The sequence below is a fragment of the Myotis lucifugus genome, unplaced genomic scaffold (assembly GCF_000147115.1).
Source record: "Myotis lucifugus unplaced genomic scaffold, Myoluc2.0 scaffold_14, whole genome shotgun sequence".
Taxonomy (NCBI): domain Eukaryota; kingdom Metazoa; phylum Chordata; class Mammalia; order Chiroptera; family Vespertilionidae; genus Myotis; species Myotis lucifugus.
The window spans coordinates 9,129,405-9,145,700 of record NW_005871062.1 but is presented as its reverse complement, the minus strand read 5'-3'; the positions used below and the strand labels follow the sequence as shown (position 1 = coordinate 9,145,700).

General features: G+C 42.7%; 1 protein-coding gene and 1 non-coding gene across 2 annotated transcripts in view; both read right to left on the bottom strand.

Moving 5' to 3' along the window:
* Nucleotides 1-2,837: 2,837 nt before the first annotated feature.
* LOC111825125 lies at nucleotides 2,838-2,944 on the bottom strand. Its single transcript, XR_002828248.1, has one exon. It is a non-coding gene; the product is annotated as a U6 spliceosomal RNA (small nuclear RNA).
* Nucleotides 2,945-4,658: 1,714 nt separating this feature from the next.
* The window catches only part of ETV5 (ETS variant 5), a 57,750-nt gene continuing 46,112 nt past the window's right edge, over nucleotides 4,659-16,296 (bottom strand). Inside the window, 4 exon segments of the mRNA XM_006084818.3 lie at nucleotides 4,659-7,197; nucleotides 8,775-8,876; nucleotides 13,085-13,254; nucleotides 13,416-13,484. Coding sequence (XP_006084880.1) covers nucleotides 6,976-7,197; nucleotides 8,775-8,876; nucleotides 13,085-13,254; nucleotides 13,416-13,484 — 563 coding nt within the window. The 3' untranslated portion in view covers nucleotides 4,659-6,975.

Genomic DNA, 16,296 nt, shown 5'->3' with positions numbered 1-16,296 from the left:
GGTGTGCACTGACCACCAGGGGGCAGACACTCCAACCGGTAGGTTAGCTTGCTGCTGGAGTTCGACCTGGAGCCCTCCTTCGGTCCCTTCCTGGCTAGCCAACCTCCCGTATCCCTCCCCAGCCCTGATCATGCACCAGTGGGGTCCCTTGGCCTGGCCTGCGCCCTCTCGCAATCTGGGACTCCTCAGGGGATGTCGGAGAGCTGTTTTCGACCTGATCCTGCAGGCCAGGCCGAGGGACCTCACTGGTGCATGAATTCGTGCACCGGGCCTCTAGTATAACATAAAGGAGAGAAAGTAGCAAGATGAAGCTGGAGAGATATGCAAGGACTCACCCTGTAAGGCCAAGGTAAGGAATTTGGCTTTATCCCAAGAAATGACTACAAATATTATTTGGAGGAATAATTAACATAAAATAAAATGCACAGAGTTCAGGTGTTCAGTTTGCCAAGTGTTGCCAAACATACATGTACCAATCACCCAAGCCAAGATGTAGAATATTTCTATTGCTACAGAACCTCCCTCCACCCCTTTCCAAATAGTTCCTGCCCACCGATCCCCTGCTACTGCTTTCTGATTCTATCACCATATAGTTTGTTCCTTCCTTGTTGCTGAGTAGTACAGTATTCTCCTATGTGGATACCACAACTTGTCTATCTGATCTCCTGTTGATGGACATTTGGGTTGTTTTTGGTGGCTATTGTAAATAAAGCTTCTAAACATATTCTTGCAGAGGTCTTTTTGTGAACACATGTTTATAAATGTCTTGGGTAAATATTTCAGATTGAAATTGTTGGATCATAGGGTAGATGTATATTTACCTTAATAAGAAACTGCCAAACAGTTTTCCAAAGTGGTTGTTGCATTTTATACTCCCCCAGAGTCGTATCTTTGCCAACATTTGGTGCTCAAATTATTTTTTTGTTTGTTTGATTTTGGATGGAGATCACTTGGCTTGGTTTTGAATATATATTTGTGGTTCCTTAAATCTTTAGTAAAGGGGACTGCTTAAATATATTATATATGTACTTCGGAATAGCATGCAGCTAGGTATTGTAGGAGAATATTTCTTAGTATGGAAAGATGTTCAAATATATTATTTAAAAAGTAATTTACAAAATTATGTATGATATAAATATGACCACATTTTAAAATTAAAATAACAATATAAAAAAAGCCATCTGGAAATATGTGCAGTAAAGTGTTAACTGTGATTTCTAGTTGAATTTTTAGAATAGTTTTAAACTTGGCTATGTTTTTTTTCTGGTTTTCTATAAAAAACATATGCCAATTGTGTAACATGAAAAAGAAAGTTATTTAAAAAACACAACATTTCCCAAAAAAAACCCAATTTGAGCATCAAACAAGAATAGAGTCCCATGGAGATGGGAAAGGTGGTGATAATAGCATCTTAATTGTTCATTTATCCTAAAAAAAAACACGCCACAAAAAACCCAAAACACTCTCTGGGCAGGATACCTGGCAGGGGTTCCAGGACCTCTTTCAGATTTTAAGAGAATGAAAATGGAAGGGCTAGTAAGAGGCTGGGCTGAATTCAAACCCAGGATTTTGGAACCATGAGCCTTCTCTGATCCCTGTCCTAGACTGAGAGTAAACTCAAACCTCCTTTGGATCCCAGTAGTATTGATCAGTTCTGTCTATTATCTCTCCCCCTTTATGGAAATGGCTTGTGCAAGTAATCCATGACCTCCATGTTACTAATTTAGTCCCAGTCCTCACCCTACTGTACACATCAGAAGCGCCTGTCATAGTTGGTGTCTCCGTTCTTCTGGAAATAGCCTCCTGGTTATTCCTATTTCATTAGCCATTCTTTTTCAGTCTCCTCTGATGGTTCTTCATCTCTCCTATCCTTAATCTTGGAGTGCCTCAGGGCTCAGTCCTGGAAACTTTTTTTTTCAATCTATTCTTATTCCCTAGTGATCTCATCCAGTCTCAGCTTTAAATACTCTTTACACATTGATGACTCTTAATTTCTATTTCCGGCCTGGATCTCTCCCCTGAACTCTAGACTTGCATATCCAAATCGCCATTCCCATTTGGATTTACAAGAGGCACCTCAAAGTCAATATGTTCCAAACAGAATGCCTGTTCTTTCCCCACTCCCACCTCCAATTTTTCTCCTCAGTCTTATTCTTCTCAGTAAATGGAAACGTCAACACTTGTGCTCAGGCCAAAAACCTTGGAGCCACAACTGACTTCCTTGTCTCTACACATCCAAAACCTATTGGCTCTACCATAACAATATATCCAGATTATGACCTCCTTATGGCCTGGATAAAGCCACTATCTCACTTCACCTGGATTACTATAATAGCCTACTACTTGGTCTTGCTCCCCTACAATCTATTTTCAATTCAGAAGCTTAGGCCAGGATGGCCCAGCGATCATCTAGTTAATCCAGGCAACCTCAGAGCTGGGGCCAGAATCCGTGTCCTGCCTCCCAGTGTCTAGTCCTCTTTCCAGTGTAGCCACGGTGAACACTCCAAGAGAGTAATTTTGGAGGCTAACAGCCGTATTTTCAATTTCAACAAAGTGTTACCATTTAAGAAAGTCTGCCAAAAAGATAATGGGAATGAAACAGTGCTCTGTAAACTGTAAAGTGCTATCCAAAGGTTAGCTATCTGAGGTTCACTGCCAAGGTCAACAAACCCAGGCGGGTGTAGAGCCAGCTCTTAAATTGGAGGAGCTAAGGAAGGCTGGCCATGCAAGGGGCCCCTCCTGAATGGGACACGAGCGTTATTTGCCGAGATCAAAAGGACTCCGGGGCTTATCTGTGTGGTACTCTCATCCCCACCCTCTATTTTTTTTTTTTTTTTTTATATATGGAACGCTTCACGAATTTGCGTGTCATCCTTGCGCAGGGGCCATGCTAATCTTCTCTGTATCGTTCTAATTTTAGTCTATGTGCTGCCGAAGCAAGCACCCCCACCCTCTATTTTAAGTACAATATATATGCTGAATAAAATTAATGCTTTCATATGTTAGAACTGATGATTTTTCTCTCTACTCCCACTCCCCTTTTGCTTGTGTTTGAGAGGCCACACACTGAGCTCCAGCCACCTGTACCACTGGGCAACAAACTGTCTGTCCAAGGTTTCCAACCAACTGGAAACATGAGTGTTTTTCTCCCACATTCGTTTACATTTGTCCCAGCTGCATTAGAATTTAGATTCTACACATACTCTGGCTTTCAAAAGCACATTCTTTTGCCCTCACACTACCTCTTTGTCATTGAACAACTGAATAAGCATTGTTTCCTTGGCTTGGCTGGTGAAAAGGGACCTCGATGAAGAGTAAACTTCACATTTTCTGGGCTTCCTTATCCTAGCGCCCAGCATGAAAAGGGCGGCCCAGTGTTTGGTGACCTCCCGAGTTAGGTTAACGATCTGGGTCTGGGCCCGGGCTGGATAATGAGCCCATGAATAATGGGACGCTGATTGTCAAAGCCTTATCATGGTGAAGCTGAGGCAGAGCTGCTTTGTCCTGGGCTCCTCTGCCTTCTCCCCAAGCATCTTAATCTGTCCGAGCTAATGGGTTTATGTGGCAGACATTCATTCCTCACAAGCTCCCATTCAAGCGGCTGTGCACCCATTCAGTCTCAGATGTTTTTACACTTAAGGGCTTGTAAAATGCCCTTAAGAGAGAAAGTAGATAAACTTACAGAAAGCCTTCTGTTATAGGCTTGAAAAAAGGCTCTACTTATCCCTCTACTGTAACAGGAGTCCTGAAAAGCCCCAGGTAAGCTGCGGAAAAAGGCTGAAATGGGAACACCAACAGGCATAATACTGCACACAACCCTGCAAACTTCATTTTGTCCCAGACTTTTCCCAAGTGAACCCATGAAAAAAAGACAAATTTGGACGATTTTTGCACTGCTGCAGGGTCAGAAAAAACAAAGCAGGCAAGACTTCCCTAAGTTTTTGCTGTTGTTGTTCTCGAGGGACCAACTATTAGTAAAATTTTTACTTTTAAGATCAAAACTTATTTCAGGAAAATTAGGAAATAAATGATCTTCTTGAGTTTTTACTGGTTTTCAAAAGTATCTGTGTAAGAGGCTGAGCTAGAGTCATTCTGGAACTCTAAGTCCTGGCTAGTTAGTAATCTTTTTTACACAACTCAGAGCCCAGACACGAGCTATGTTTTAAAAAATACTAAGTGTTGCCCGACTGGCATGGCTCAGTGGTTAACCAAGTCATGGTTCGATTCCCAGTAAGGGCACAAGCCTGGGTTGTGGGCTCGATCCGGAGGCAGGCAATCAATGATTTTCTCTCATCATTGATGTTTCTATCTCTCTCTCCCTCTCTCTCCCTCTATAAAATCAATAAAAATATCTTTTAAAAAATACTAAAGTGTTGGTGAGTAGGTGGGCTCAACGGGATGGGGTGGCCTCAGCTCACCACTGGCTGGGAAAAGGACCATTTTCAGCCAGAGTTTAAGAGGTGAGGCCAAAGAGCAGCTGTGTTCTCTATTTCTAGGTAACAGTTCCCTACACTACTCTCACCTCCACAATCCTGGGTAACGCTCAACAGTTGAGAGACAATGAGAGAGGGAGAGAGAAAGAGACATAGCCAGGTGGCTTCTGCTTGCTTTAAAATCAGACACAGAGGGCAAGAAAGAGGCGGGTTTCAGACACTTGGTAAACTGAAAGCAAACTTCTTTATTGTACACAGTACAGAATATAACGCAGCTTGGCAGGATGCATACGGCCCTGCGCAGGGGGAAGTATTTCAAATCAACTGGCAGGTTAAAGCCTTTCTGCACTGTAGACTTTCCACACTCTGGAAAAGAAGCAAACCAAAACAAACAAACAAACAAAAATAAAACCCTCCGGGAGGTGCATGAGTCCGATGGGAATGCAACGGTGATGCCTCCATCCTACGCCCCTGACAGCACAGGCCACGCGGTTACAGCAGGGAGGGGGAGCTCAGGCTACGCGATTATTTTCATTCTTGCTAAGATAGCATACACCCATTAAAAAAACCAAACCAACCCAAAAAACCCAAACCAGGATAAGCAAAGAAAGGAAAAAAAAATCCTATACAGCATTTACAACAAATAAATCTCTAGCCAGCTGGGGATAAAATATGCATCTATGTATATAGACTATGTGTAGGTTAGAAAGCTATAAATATGGTTTGAAAAAGAGTCCTTTGATTAGAGTACAATGCTAATGAAGGCCCAAGCTATAGGTTCAACACCTTTGTGGGCTTAAGTAGCTTCCAACAGAGGAAAACCTTGTTTCCATAGCTATAAAATACACCCCTTCCCCCAGGGACCCTCTTCACAAATGTGCTGCCGGTCATAGGGGGGACCGTTTGACTGTGCAGCGCTCCATCCATAGGAAAACAATTCATGGCAGGTGTCACCCTCGCGGAGCCCACGCTGTCCTTCGCGTGTGGAGCAGCACAGTTCTCAGCGCTAAGTGTCACGGGAGCACAGAGTCAACAGAGCAGGCCGGCAGCAGCGAGGTGCTACCACCTCCTTCCTAATGAACTTTTCCTCTACACTGAGCTCAGCTTCCACATAGCTTTAGCTGGGTTGTTTAAAACTTCAATATAATACAGCAACCAGATAAGCTTTTTATTTATTTATTTTTTAAGGTGGCAGGAAACTAAAATGCTAGCACTGTTTACCTGTCAGTGTCACATGTAAGTCTCAAACCCTATGGAATCATATGCAGGGTTTAAAGTCCAAGAATGAAAGGAAAAGGAAAAACAAAACAAACTGATGAAACGGAAGTTGTCATCAGTCATACCCAGGGACGCGTCCCCTGGGTTCCCACCAGGTGACCAGGTTCCGAATGGACATGACATGTATTATGTACATTTGCTTTCCAGAGAGGGCGTGTTAGAGACCGTGGGGAACTATACACATAGAATCTAAGCGGTGTGTTCAGGCTGCCCCGCACACCTCGAAAATGTACATCTCAGGTGCAAGTGTTCCGTCAGGCTGTCTGGTGCAGAAAGCACAAAGTGGGCAGTAAAGTGGGCTTGTACACGGCTGAGGGGAAGCCCCCACAAAGCCCCTTTCAAGCTGCAGCGTCTTCATAAGTCGGCACTGCCCCATCTAAGGGATGCAGTGCAGTTACCAAAAGGTTTGGTGTGTTTTTTTTGTGTTTTTTTTTTTGCTTTAAATACCAAAACTACAAAAATCAGTTTATAAACTGTTTTTCCAAAACAACCACCAAAACAAAACAATCCCCCAAATCAAAGCAAAACAAAATACAGTCAAAGTGTTAATCACCCTTCTCCTAAAATTAAAGCCATCCGCACAGAGCCACGTGACTGGGAAGAGAAAAGGGGGCTTGTTCTACTTGGTGACCACATGGCCAGAAGGTTCCCAGGAGTAGCAATGCTAATTATTTGAGAACCATGGAGTGGGTAACAGCTGTTCTGACTTTCCCCCTTCTTTCTAGACCAAGGGGAAACATTACAGATTGAGCTAGATGAGCTCTCTGAATTTTATGATATATTTTTAACCCTTCGTGGTTTGAGCCTCCCCAACTTAGCCTACCTACTGTCCTTTGGGTTTGTGGTTTCATTTTCAATAAATTGTGCAAATCAGAGCCCTTCTATGTAAAGGCATTTAGTAGTTCGTGATCGATGCAGATTGTCACACTCTCCCCCAGTCTGTGGGTACTAACCTGAACAAGGTATTGCTTTGCATGTATTGTCCATGGGAAGGAGGCTCCATTGCAATCTCTTCCCAGAAACCCTGTCAGGATCAGAGCTGAGGCACCAGCCTTTTGGAGGTTTCTCTGCCCCTCCCTGTTCCCACTCCCCAGCCAAGGTGTCTGTCTTTAAGGGTGCCAATCCAGAGACAGCTTGGGTTCTCCGGATAATACTCAAAGGGCAAGTTTTAGGAACAGCCAAAAACACAAACAAAACCACTGCCCTCATTTGCCTGAATGGGAACTGCTAGCTCTAGGGTTTGGCCGCTCAGCCATTCAGAAACTTAGTAAGCGAAGCCTTCAGCATAGGGGAGGCTGCTGCAGCGATCCATGTCCAGGAGGTAAGCAGGGTTGTCTTCAAAGTGGGTCAGCGGCAGGGTATCCTCCTCGTTGAGGTGGCACTCGGACTCTGCTTTCAGGAAAGGGCGCTGGTTGTCAGGGAAGGCCATGGAGAAAAGGGCATCCGGGTCACAGACAAACTTGTAGACGTATCGCTCCCCAGCCACCTGAGAGAGAAAACACACCTAATAAGGCCCAGCTGGAACAGGGCACGGTGGGGACCCAGGGAAGAATAATGATATATTTGTAAGTCACCAAGCTCTCAGGAAGCCAGGGACCAAAGGAGGCTCATTAGTAACTGATTATCCAAATCATGCAGATTTATTTTGATAAATCTTGGGGACCTGCTACCTGTCAAGTGTTGTGTTGACACCACAGCTCAGCAGTTGAGATATCTGAATTTCATATTCACACTAGATGGGCTCACTGTCTTAGAGTCACAGCTTAGAAAGAACGAGTATCTGAGGTTGGCGCTTGGTGTTACGAGGAAGTACAATGGCTTCGGCATTGAAAGGTACAAAGCCTTGCCCTAGCTGGTTTGGCTCATTGGATAGAGCGTTGGACTACGGACTGAAGGGTCCCAGGTTCGATTCCGGTCAAGGGCATGTACGTTGGTTGCGGGCACATCCCCAGTAGGGGATGTGCAGGAGGCAGCTGATCAATGCTTCTCTCTCATTCTCTCATCAATGTTTCTAACTCTCTATCCCTCTCCCTTCCTCTCTGTAAAAAATCAATCATATATATATATATATATATATATATATATATATATATATATATATATAAAGGTACAAAGCCAAAGCCAGGTCATGATTTCAGTCACTTCCAAAGTTCAATCTCCACAGTAAGCTTTGTTATTTTTAAGGGCTAGGAATTTGATCAGACAGCCTATGTGGAAATTTTAAGTTTGTTCCAAAGCCAAAAAGAATTGCTTCTTGGCTTACCTGCAGTTTTAAATTGCTCATTCCATGGTTCTATTACACTGAGGAACTGATAACTACTTTATATGGATTTACCCATCATAACACTATTTAGCACTAAAAAGTCTTGATTATCCAAAGGCCTCATGATGTAGCTGAGGAGCAATCTAGGTCACTGGGAACCATTCTCTGCTGGTTGTTTAGCATCCCATACCTCCAAAAATCAAACCCAAAAATCAGCTTCGCTCAGGTAATACAGACATACACTTAACCATTCCTATTTAGTTTTTCTAAGCCAGTTTTACATTAAATCTCTGGTTCCACACTTCAAGAGTTGGTTACTTCTCTAACATTTTTGAGAGCATTAAACCAACATATTTGAAGGTCTAGATGTTTTAACAACTAAAGACTTCAATGAAACTCTTGTGAGATTCAAGTCAATTCCCACACATGCTCCTTTATGGACACAATAATTGGCCTAAGTGTCTGGATATTTTCGTAATGAGAGGCAGTTTAAGTAAAGCAGAGGAGCCTAATTTTCCCGTGATTTGTTCCACACACAACCTCTGGTTTTCATGTACACCCAAGAGCAATAAAGGTACTCTTTATATCTCATTTGACTCTTGTCTTAAGTTTGCTTTTCCAAGACTTTCTCCTACCACAAAATCACTTATGAGGCTGACATTTTCTCCAGTAAGAACTTGAGAAGACCATTTATTTTCTAATTTTCTCCAGCCAGCCATTATAAACAGCCTTATTGCAGAAGCCCTTGACATTCTCTTTGAATGTGGTCAGAGCGGTTTGTGTCTCTCGTAACTTCTCACCTTCTGCATGATGCCCTTCTCATAGTAATAGCGTAGAGAACGGCTGAGCTTGTCGTAGTTCATGGCTGGCCGGTTCTTCTGGATACCCCAACGCCGAGCAACCTGAAGAGACAGGAAAGCAATGGAAACTCATTCCCTGGGCCTAGTGGTTTTCTGCCGACCCAGGAGAGCCAGTTCTGTACCCTGACTGCTCTGGTCAATGCTCCATTTCCCTGACCTGAAAGGAAAAGCATCTCATTCCCTCAAGACTAAACATTCCACAAAGGTGATGATTTGGTCACAACGGCTAAGAGGTGAGACCTAGAGGTGGAAGAATGCTAGTACTGTAGATTACAGAGGGCTGGGCTGATGTCCCAGAGGAAGCAGGCCCTCTACTGTTTCTCCACATATGAATTATTGACCAATACCCGTAGACCATTAACATGTTGCCATTAAGTGCTATAGTTTCTGTAGCAGTCAATAAGGAATAATTAGAATGGTCATTCCTAAAACATTAGAAACACACTAGTGAGTTGCTAATGGGCCAGCAGAGCAAAAGTTCAATTCTAATAAGATTGGAGAGGGGCTGGGAGATGTTTACTTATTGCAGCTCATGGAATAAGGGGGAATCAGATCATTTCAGCCTGCTGCCATCCAATCCCCTGCTCCCAGAGGACTTGAAGAATGGACATTAAAACATGTAGCACCATTATCCACTTAATGAAAAATTAACAGGGTTTCCCAAACAGTTCTGAAGTGCATTATCCCACCCAGTCCACCTGAGGTGCAATGATGGGGAGAAGTAATTGGAGCTCTGGGCAAAAAAAGTCTTGCAGCCAAAAAACTTCCTAGTAGAGTTTACCCAATTCTCAGGGCAGCCAAGCAAGTTCTGTTCTCAAGTTTCTCAAGAGCCCAAATCCTGCCTATAAAGATGACTGTCAAGGCAGGAAAAGAACAACCCTAGAAATGTGAGTCTTCTCAGAGGTCTTTAAATATATGCAAACCAGGGGTCAGGTTTTGAACATTTTAAGTCAGTCTTGGAAACTTTTTAAAAAAAGCAAAATAACTATATTAAAACACCAAATGTTAAATATGGAATGGGAAGTAGGGAGATTGCAAGTGGAAAAGTAGATCATAAAACAGCATTCTGCTGAAAGTATTTGGGCAGAATGAAAACAACATCTGAATTCAGGATTCTAAAATGACCTTTAATAAATACCAGAAATGATCTGATAAGTAAGGAGGAATGCATCTGTCCTAATTACATTAGAATAATTTAATAGCCATGATTCCACTCTGCCTTGCAAGAAACTGTGAAAGTTAAATTTCCATTCGTTTACTTCCTGCCCCTATGCACACACGATGTCCTGGCTCTCCTCCTTTCTCCATAATGCATCCATTCAGCTCTATCTCTGAAATAGCCAAAAGGGCAAAATTAACCAAAAATTACATCTGGAAATAGTAGTGTAAAGGGAAAACTGCTACCCTAATATATGTTCTTCCACCCTGGCTCAATAGAAATGAGACTATGAAACCGTACTTAAACTACTGTCAGCCACAAGTGACGCAGGGACCCTTAAAAGAAGCCCAGCCTCATCACTTTAGTATATTTAGTGGTGGAAAACATTCTTGAATATTCCTCCGCTTCTGCCACAACCTCTCTTTGCAGTCACTTGCTTATGCAATAGCTTACTGGAGAGAGGTTTTGTATATGCACAGACTTCAAAGCATCTGTGGTAGCCATAGTTACTGACTCATCCTCCTGGGCCAGGGCCCTATGATTCAGTGGCCTTCACCAGGGCTGCTCCTTCTGCAGTAATGCATAATGCGGCACAACTGCAGAGCAGCTGGGAATTAAGGCTGCCTCATTTCTGGGGTGAGGGGAGCAGGGAATGGTTTGTTACCAGCTCTTTCTGCCTTTCATCTTTCCCAACCATTCCTTTGATAGCAGGCATCTTGAGGATGGAGGCTGAAGGAGTTAAAAAAAAAATCCACATATCTTTTCCTCCCTTTTCAAGAGAGAGCAGCCATAGCACGGGGAGCGGTTCTTTCCGCAGCCCATCCTTTTACACCTCCCATGGCATCAGTTATCTGCCACATGTTCAACAAACAACCCTACCCCCAAAATATTCATTAATGCAGATTCACAGTTAAAATGGCTCCAGATTAAAGCCGAGTCAGTCATAATTGAGAGGGTGCTAAGCTGGACGACTATCAAAAGACATTTGATTAGGGGGCCTGCCAAAACGCAGTTCTAAAACCACAATTTCCATGCACAGTGTAATGGATATTATGGATAATTACCCAGAGTGCACTACTCAGCCACACAGCTGCCTACAATTACGTCCCAAACAGCTTCCTCCTCCACTTCACCCTCCCAGCTCCCCCCATGACGACTTCTTACAGCTTTTCCGAGGAGTTGGTATCTTCCTGACATTAACAAGAGAAGGGCCCGCAAGGAGTACAGTGGGAAAAAAACACCACAAATGCTGCCTGTCCCGAGGTAAAGTGCAGAGATGGAACAGAGCCGTCCTGGATGAAGAGCCTGGCACATTCAGGGTTCATGGAATGCCTGGGATGGCAAGGTGGGGTGGGAAGGAGCACTTCCTGAAGAAACGAAGCTGTCCAATCAGCCGAGGGGGGGCTCAAGGCCACCACGGGCCTCACGTGACTTGGCCGCTTGGCATTTATGAGCGTTCTGGATTAATATTAGTTTCTTTATTGAGAAAGCAGAGGCCCTTTGCCATCTGTTCATCATTTTCTTTACCACTGGTAGGAGAGCAGAAGATTCAATAACAGCTTTACAAAGGGTCATAACCAGGTTCACCTGCAGCTGTACAGCCTGTGCTTAGGCCCGAGGCAGTGGCAATAAAGTAATAAAAGCTCCTGTTTGTGCAACAGGATAAATCAATAAGGGCTGCCGCAGGACAGATTTACTGTCACAAAGCCTCGGAGAGTCTAGGTGACATGCTTTCCTCAAGCCTCACATAAACCAGGCCGCGTTATGAGGAACAGAATGCGGGCCGATGGCTCCCCAGTATGGCTGGAGGCCGAAAACATGGCTCCATTTCCACATGACTTAGCCATAAAGAAACGCTTAGAAACACAACGGTACCGGACTCTGGCTTTGAAGGTAGGTTGAGTCCTGACAGAAACCATTTATAACATGGAATGTTGACACATTTCCATTTTTGTGAGTGATACAAGGTAAAGAACACCTTACGTGCATCTCCTTTTATAACTGCCTCCAATCCACATATTCTCCTCTTAACTTTTGGACCATTGTCTTCTTCCAAATCAAGTGCCAGGTTGTTACCTCCACTGTTAGCCCTCATACCAACTTAACCCCTTAGTGTGCTAGCCTGAGCCCTGGAATTAAAGGAACAACATTTAAAACTGCAGTTCTTGCTCAAATGTTTTCTAAGAACATTGTTCTCATTTCAATTACACATACCCAAAGATACTTATGCTCTGCTGATTTAATATATAACACACCTAAGTACATGCTACTCTACGAAGCACATGAAAGATTTTCAGGGCTGTTACTTCTTCTCATTTATAATCTCTCTAGAATCTAAGTCAAATAGAAATTAAAAATCAATCCCTTTGGAATATGCCAAACTGAGAGTCTAATTTGATTTACTTTGTTATGTGATATTCAGGTAAGGGGTTCTGTAATATGTCTTCCCCACTGAAGAGATGGTACTGGTTCTGTCCATAGGTCTTTTTGTCAATAGTTCTGAGCAACAGACAGTAATAATGTTAACAATATTTCTTTTTCTATTAACAATATAACGAAGGTTTTGTCATCTTTCAACTATCGTGATGTCACATAATATACTTAAAAAAATCTAAATTATCTCTGATAATTTCATTTCTTTAGGTTAGAGCTATTTGAAATATGTACTGGGGTAGCTGCATCCTGTAATATATTACCAAAGCATCACACAAATATTCTGTAGCTCCACATATAGGCTATGACACATAAGGGCCGACACCAAAACAAGTTTATCACTGAAACAACACTTGTAAACAACTATCCAAGGCGAAAAACAGGCCCCATTTAGATCTTTATGGCCCCCTCCCCAGACTTTGTAGAAGGGATGCTAATGCTTTTTAATGTATTTCACAGTGGAGAATCTGCCTGTCTGTGAATTGTAAACTGACCTCTGGATAATAGGAAGGGCACCGCCAAGCCCACTGACCAGGCCAGATCTGAATGAGAAGAGCATATTTAACACTGTACAAGCCTCAATGGAGAACTGAACAAGAGCAAACATCAGCACCATCAACAAATAAAAAATCATTCGAGTCCAGCATCCAATGCTCACCTCCTCAGGTTCTATCAGCTTGAACTCCATGCCTCGGCCTGTCCAGGCAATGAAGTGGGCATTGGCTGGGTCATCCAGAAGGGTAACCAGGAACTGCCACAGCTGAAGGGAGCCTCGCCTCTGGTAAGGGGGCCCCTCACGATACATGGTGGGCTCTTGTTTGACTTTGCCTGTTTGGGACAAAGGTACACATGCAATACTTTAATCTTAAGTATTTCAGGTGGTTTGGGCAAAAAAGAGTTAATGCTAATCTGCTATTAATAAGACTGAGGGAGGTGCTCTGACATCCCTGAGCCTCCGGCTTAGCAACAAACCGGATAGGGCTACTCACCTTCCAGTCTCTCAGGAACAACACAAGTGTCATCGAAGTACAACCGGGGATCTTTTTCATATGAAAAGCCTGAAGGAGAAGTTAAAAAGAAAGACCACGTTGCTTAACAAATTCTCTGTGTGTTCTATTAAAATTCTGGATCTAAGAACTAAAATGGGATCCTATCCTTTTGGGCCCTAAGCCCCATTAATGGAAATATCGATGCTAGACTGAATTTTGGGGGACTTCAAAAGGACTCAGGCCTTCGCGTTCTGATGTATTCACCAGAGCTTCAGAGCGGCCCTGCTCTGAGAGCTAAGACTGCAGGGAAGCACCGAGTCACCAGAAGTTCCTTCACATCTTGCTTCTGATGTCTGCATGGATCAGTGTTGCTGTGTCTAAGGCTTTATATCTGAAAAGACATCTCATCTATTTCAGTCGGCCTAGCCACATGGATTTGGTTGATCTGTGCATAGTCTCGCCATTTTCAACCTTTCTTTGTCGAGGCTGCCCACATACCTCATTCAATTACGAAAGAGTTTGGAGGGGAGAGAGGATCGCCAAATTGACTAAAGACTTGGGCCTGTGGAGGATTTCGCGGAGTAATAACTTAAAAAGCATGTTGCAGTTATAACCAGGCACATGGAAGGAATCTGAAGAGACGTTCTAGCAATAAAACTTATTTTACAGATAACAAAACAGAGATCAAGAAGGGGGAACTGACTGGTCTAACAACACATGTACGAGGAAATGAAAGGAAGCCAGGGCAGAAAGTTAAAGGGGTCAAGAAGAAGGAAAGAATGTCCTGTATTCACAATCCACAAAAACCCTTAATATGCATTCCATGCTGACCACCGTGTCACCAGGCATCCTGACAAGATCAGCGGTTCAAATCAAAGCCACTTAATAGACAGGCTTGATGGGGACCACATCTCTCCCCATGGTCTGGCCTGCTTCCGGGTGTGAGCACTCCCGTGTACTCTCCTCCACCAGCACACTTCTCAGGAGAAAGCACCAGGGGCGCCTGTCTGGTAAACGATGCTCCCTGTGCTCAGTTCTCTGGTCCACAAACCTGGCTGTGTAGTACAGGTGTATGCGTGCCAGGTCTGCAGTGGGGACAGGCAGGGGGAAGCACTCTGCAGTGAAGGGCTATCTTAGATTTCGAGAGGGATTTGCTATAACTTGAAAAATCCACAGGTAAAGGTGCCAAGAAACAATCTGTTGTTCTTTCTTCATGATCAGTCCAGACCAAGTTCTTGGCAGGACCAGCACCATTTTTAAGAGGCCTGGAACTGGGAAAACACTGCCCAATTTAAAGGAAACTGAGATTTTTTTGAGGTTTGAATGATTTTTTGTTTCCTCAGCTCTAAGCACTATTTCTCTGTTTGCTTAACTACCTCAAAGGATGTATAATTTTATTGTCATTTATTTATTATTTAATTCAATAAATATTTTTGCCAGGCACTGCGCTGGAAGGAGGTAGACATGAGAAGACTACGGACTTGGTGCCTGTGCTCATGGAGCTCGCATCCCAATTGATGGACACAGACAATTAAGTAGGAAAAAAAATAAATAAATGAGACATGGTGTGGTATGGAACATTTAAAGAGTGTAGGCCCTAGAGCCAGACTGATGGACCTAGATTAGCTGTGTGACCTTGAACAAGTTAATTAATTTCTCTGTGCTCCAGTTTCCTCATATGAAGACTAGGGAAGATAATAATTCCTACCTTATAGAGTTGTGAGAATTTAACAAGTTAATATATATTCTGTTCCATGGACCTATTTATCTTTATACTGGCGTGCCAAGAATAGCTCCTGGTAGATAAGTGTGCAATAAATGATGATTGAAAAAAGTTAAGATAGTTAATTGTACATTGTGATAAGTACTATTAAGAAATTAATTGAATAATGTGAGAGCTTTATCTTCTATTCTCTCTCATAGATTCAAAATTCCTTGAGGATAAGGACCATGTTCTGAATTTCTTCATATCTTCATAGCACCTGATACATAATAAGTGCTCAATAAGTATTTGAATAAATGAGAGAATCTACAGTCTCCATTAAAAAAGACTTAGGAATACAATGCTAACTTTTAAATCAGGAATTCAGTGACTCCTATGATACATTTATTTTCCAATTTGATTAGAAAACTGACTTTTATGACAAACTGTAATACTTTATACTATCAACAAGAGTTACATCATGCTTTTTGCCTTGTTTGCCAGAAAACTATATATTCCTGATTTTCCATATGGATTTTGGTAACTCCAGTGATGTTTGAATGGCCTTATGATAGTCATTATAAATATACTACTTCAAAATTCACACACCTGTTACACTTGCTGTGTTATTTTTAGAGCTTTTCTTCCTCTAACGTAAAGATAATGCAGTTATAATATACTGGGAGAAAATGTAAAGCTAGATTACCTTCTAGGTTTGGTTTTCAAACTAATCAGATGAAGGCCTGCCCATGAGTATCGTTTTGATGTATTTTGTGGTTTCTAGTTATCACCACATGTGATTCTCTAAAACATCTGGAAGATGCTGTTGGTTTAAGTGAAATGTAAGTCAGTTGAATTTGCGCCAGCAATTACATCAGTTGTGGCTACAACTATCTAATCACTCAAATAAAGGTGGCAGGAAGGAAGGACCTGTTTGAGGAGCAAAGTAGAAATGAGAGATTCAAAATAGTATGCAAAGATTCCAGGTGAACGCTAAGGCAAGATGGCTATCTTAGTAATCACAGATGCCAATCAGAAACACTTGTTCCACTAACTGTTTCACAGGCATCTGTGGTCAAGCCTGTATACGGAGGGAAAAACCATGTCAGAATAATTTAGAGCAATTAAAAATGCAGGTCTCTTTGCAACGAACTTCTTCACTGTGTGGGGGCAGGGAAA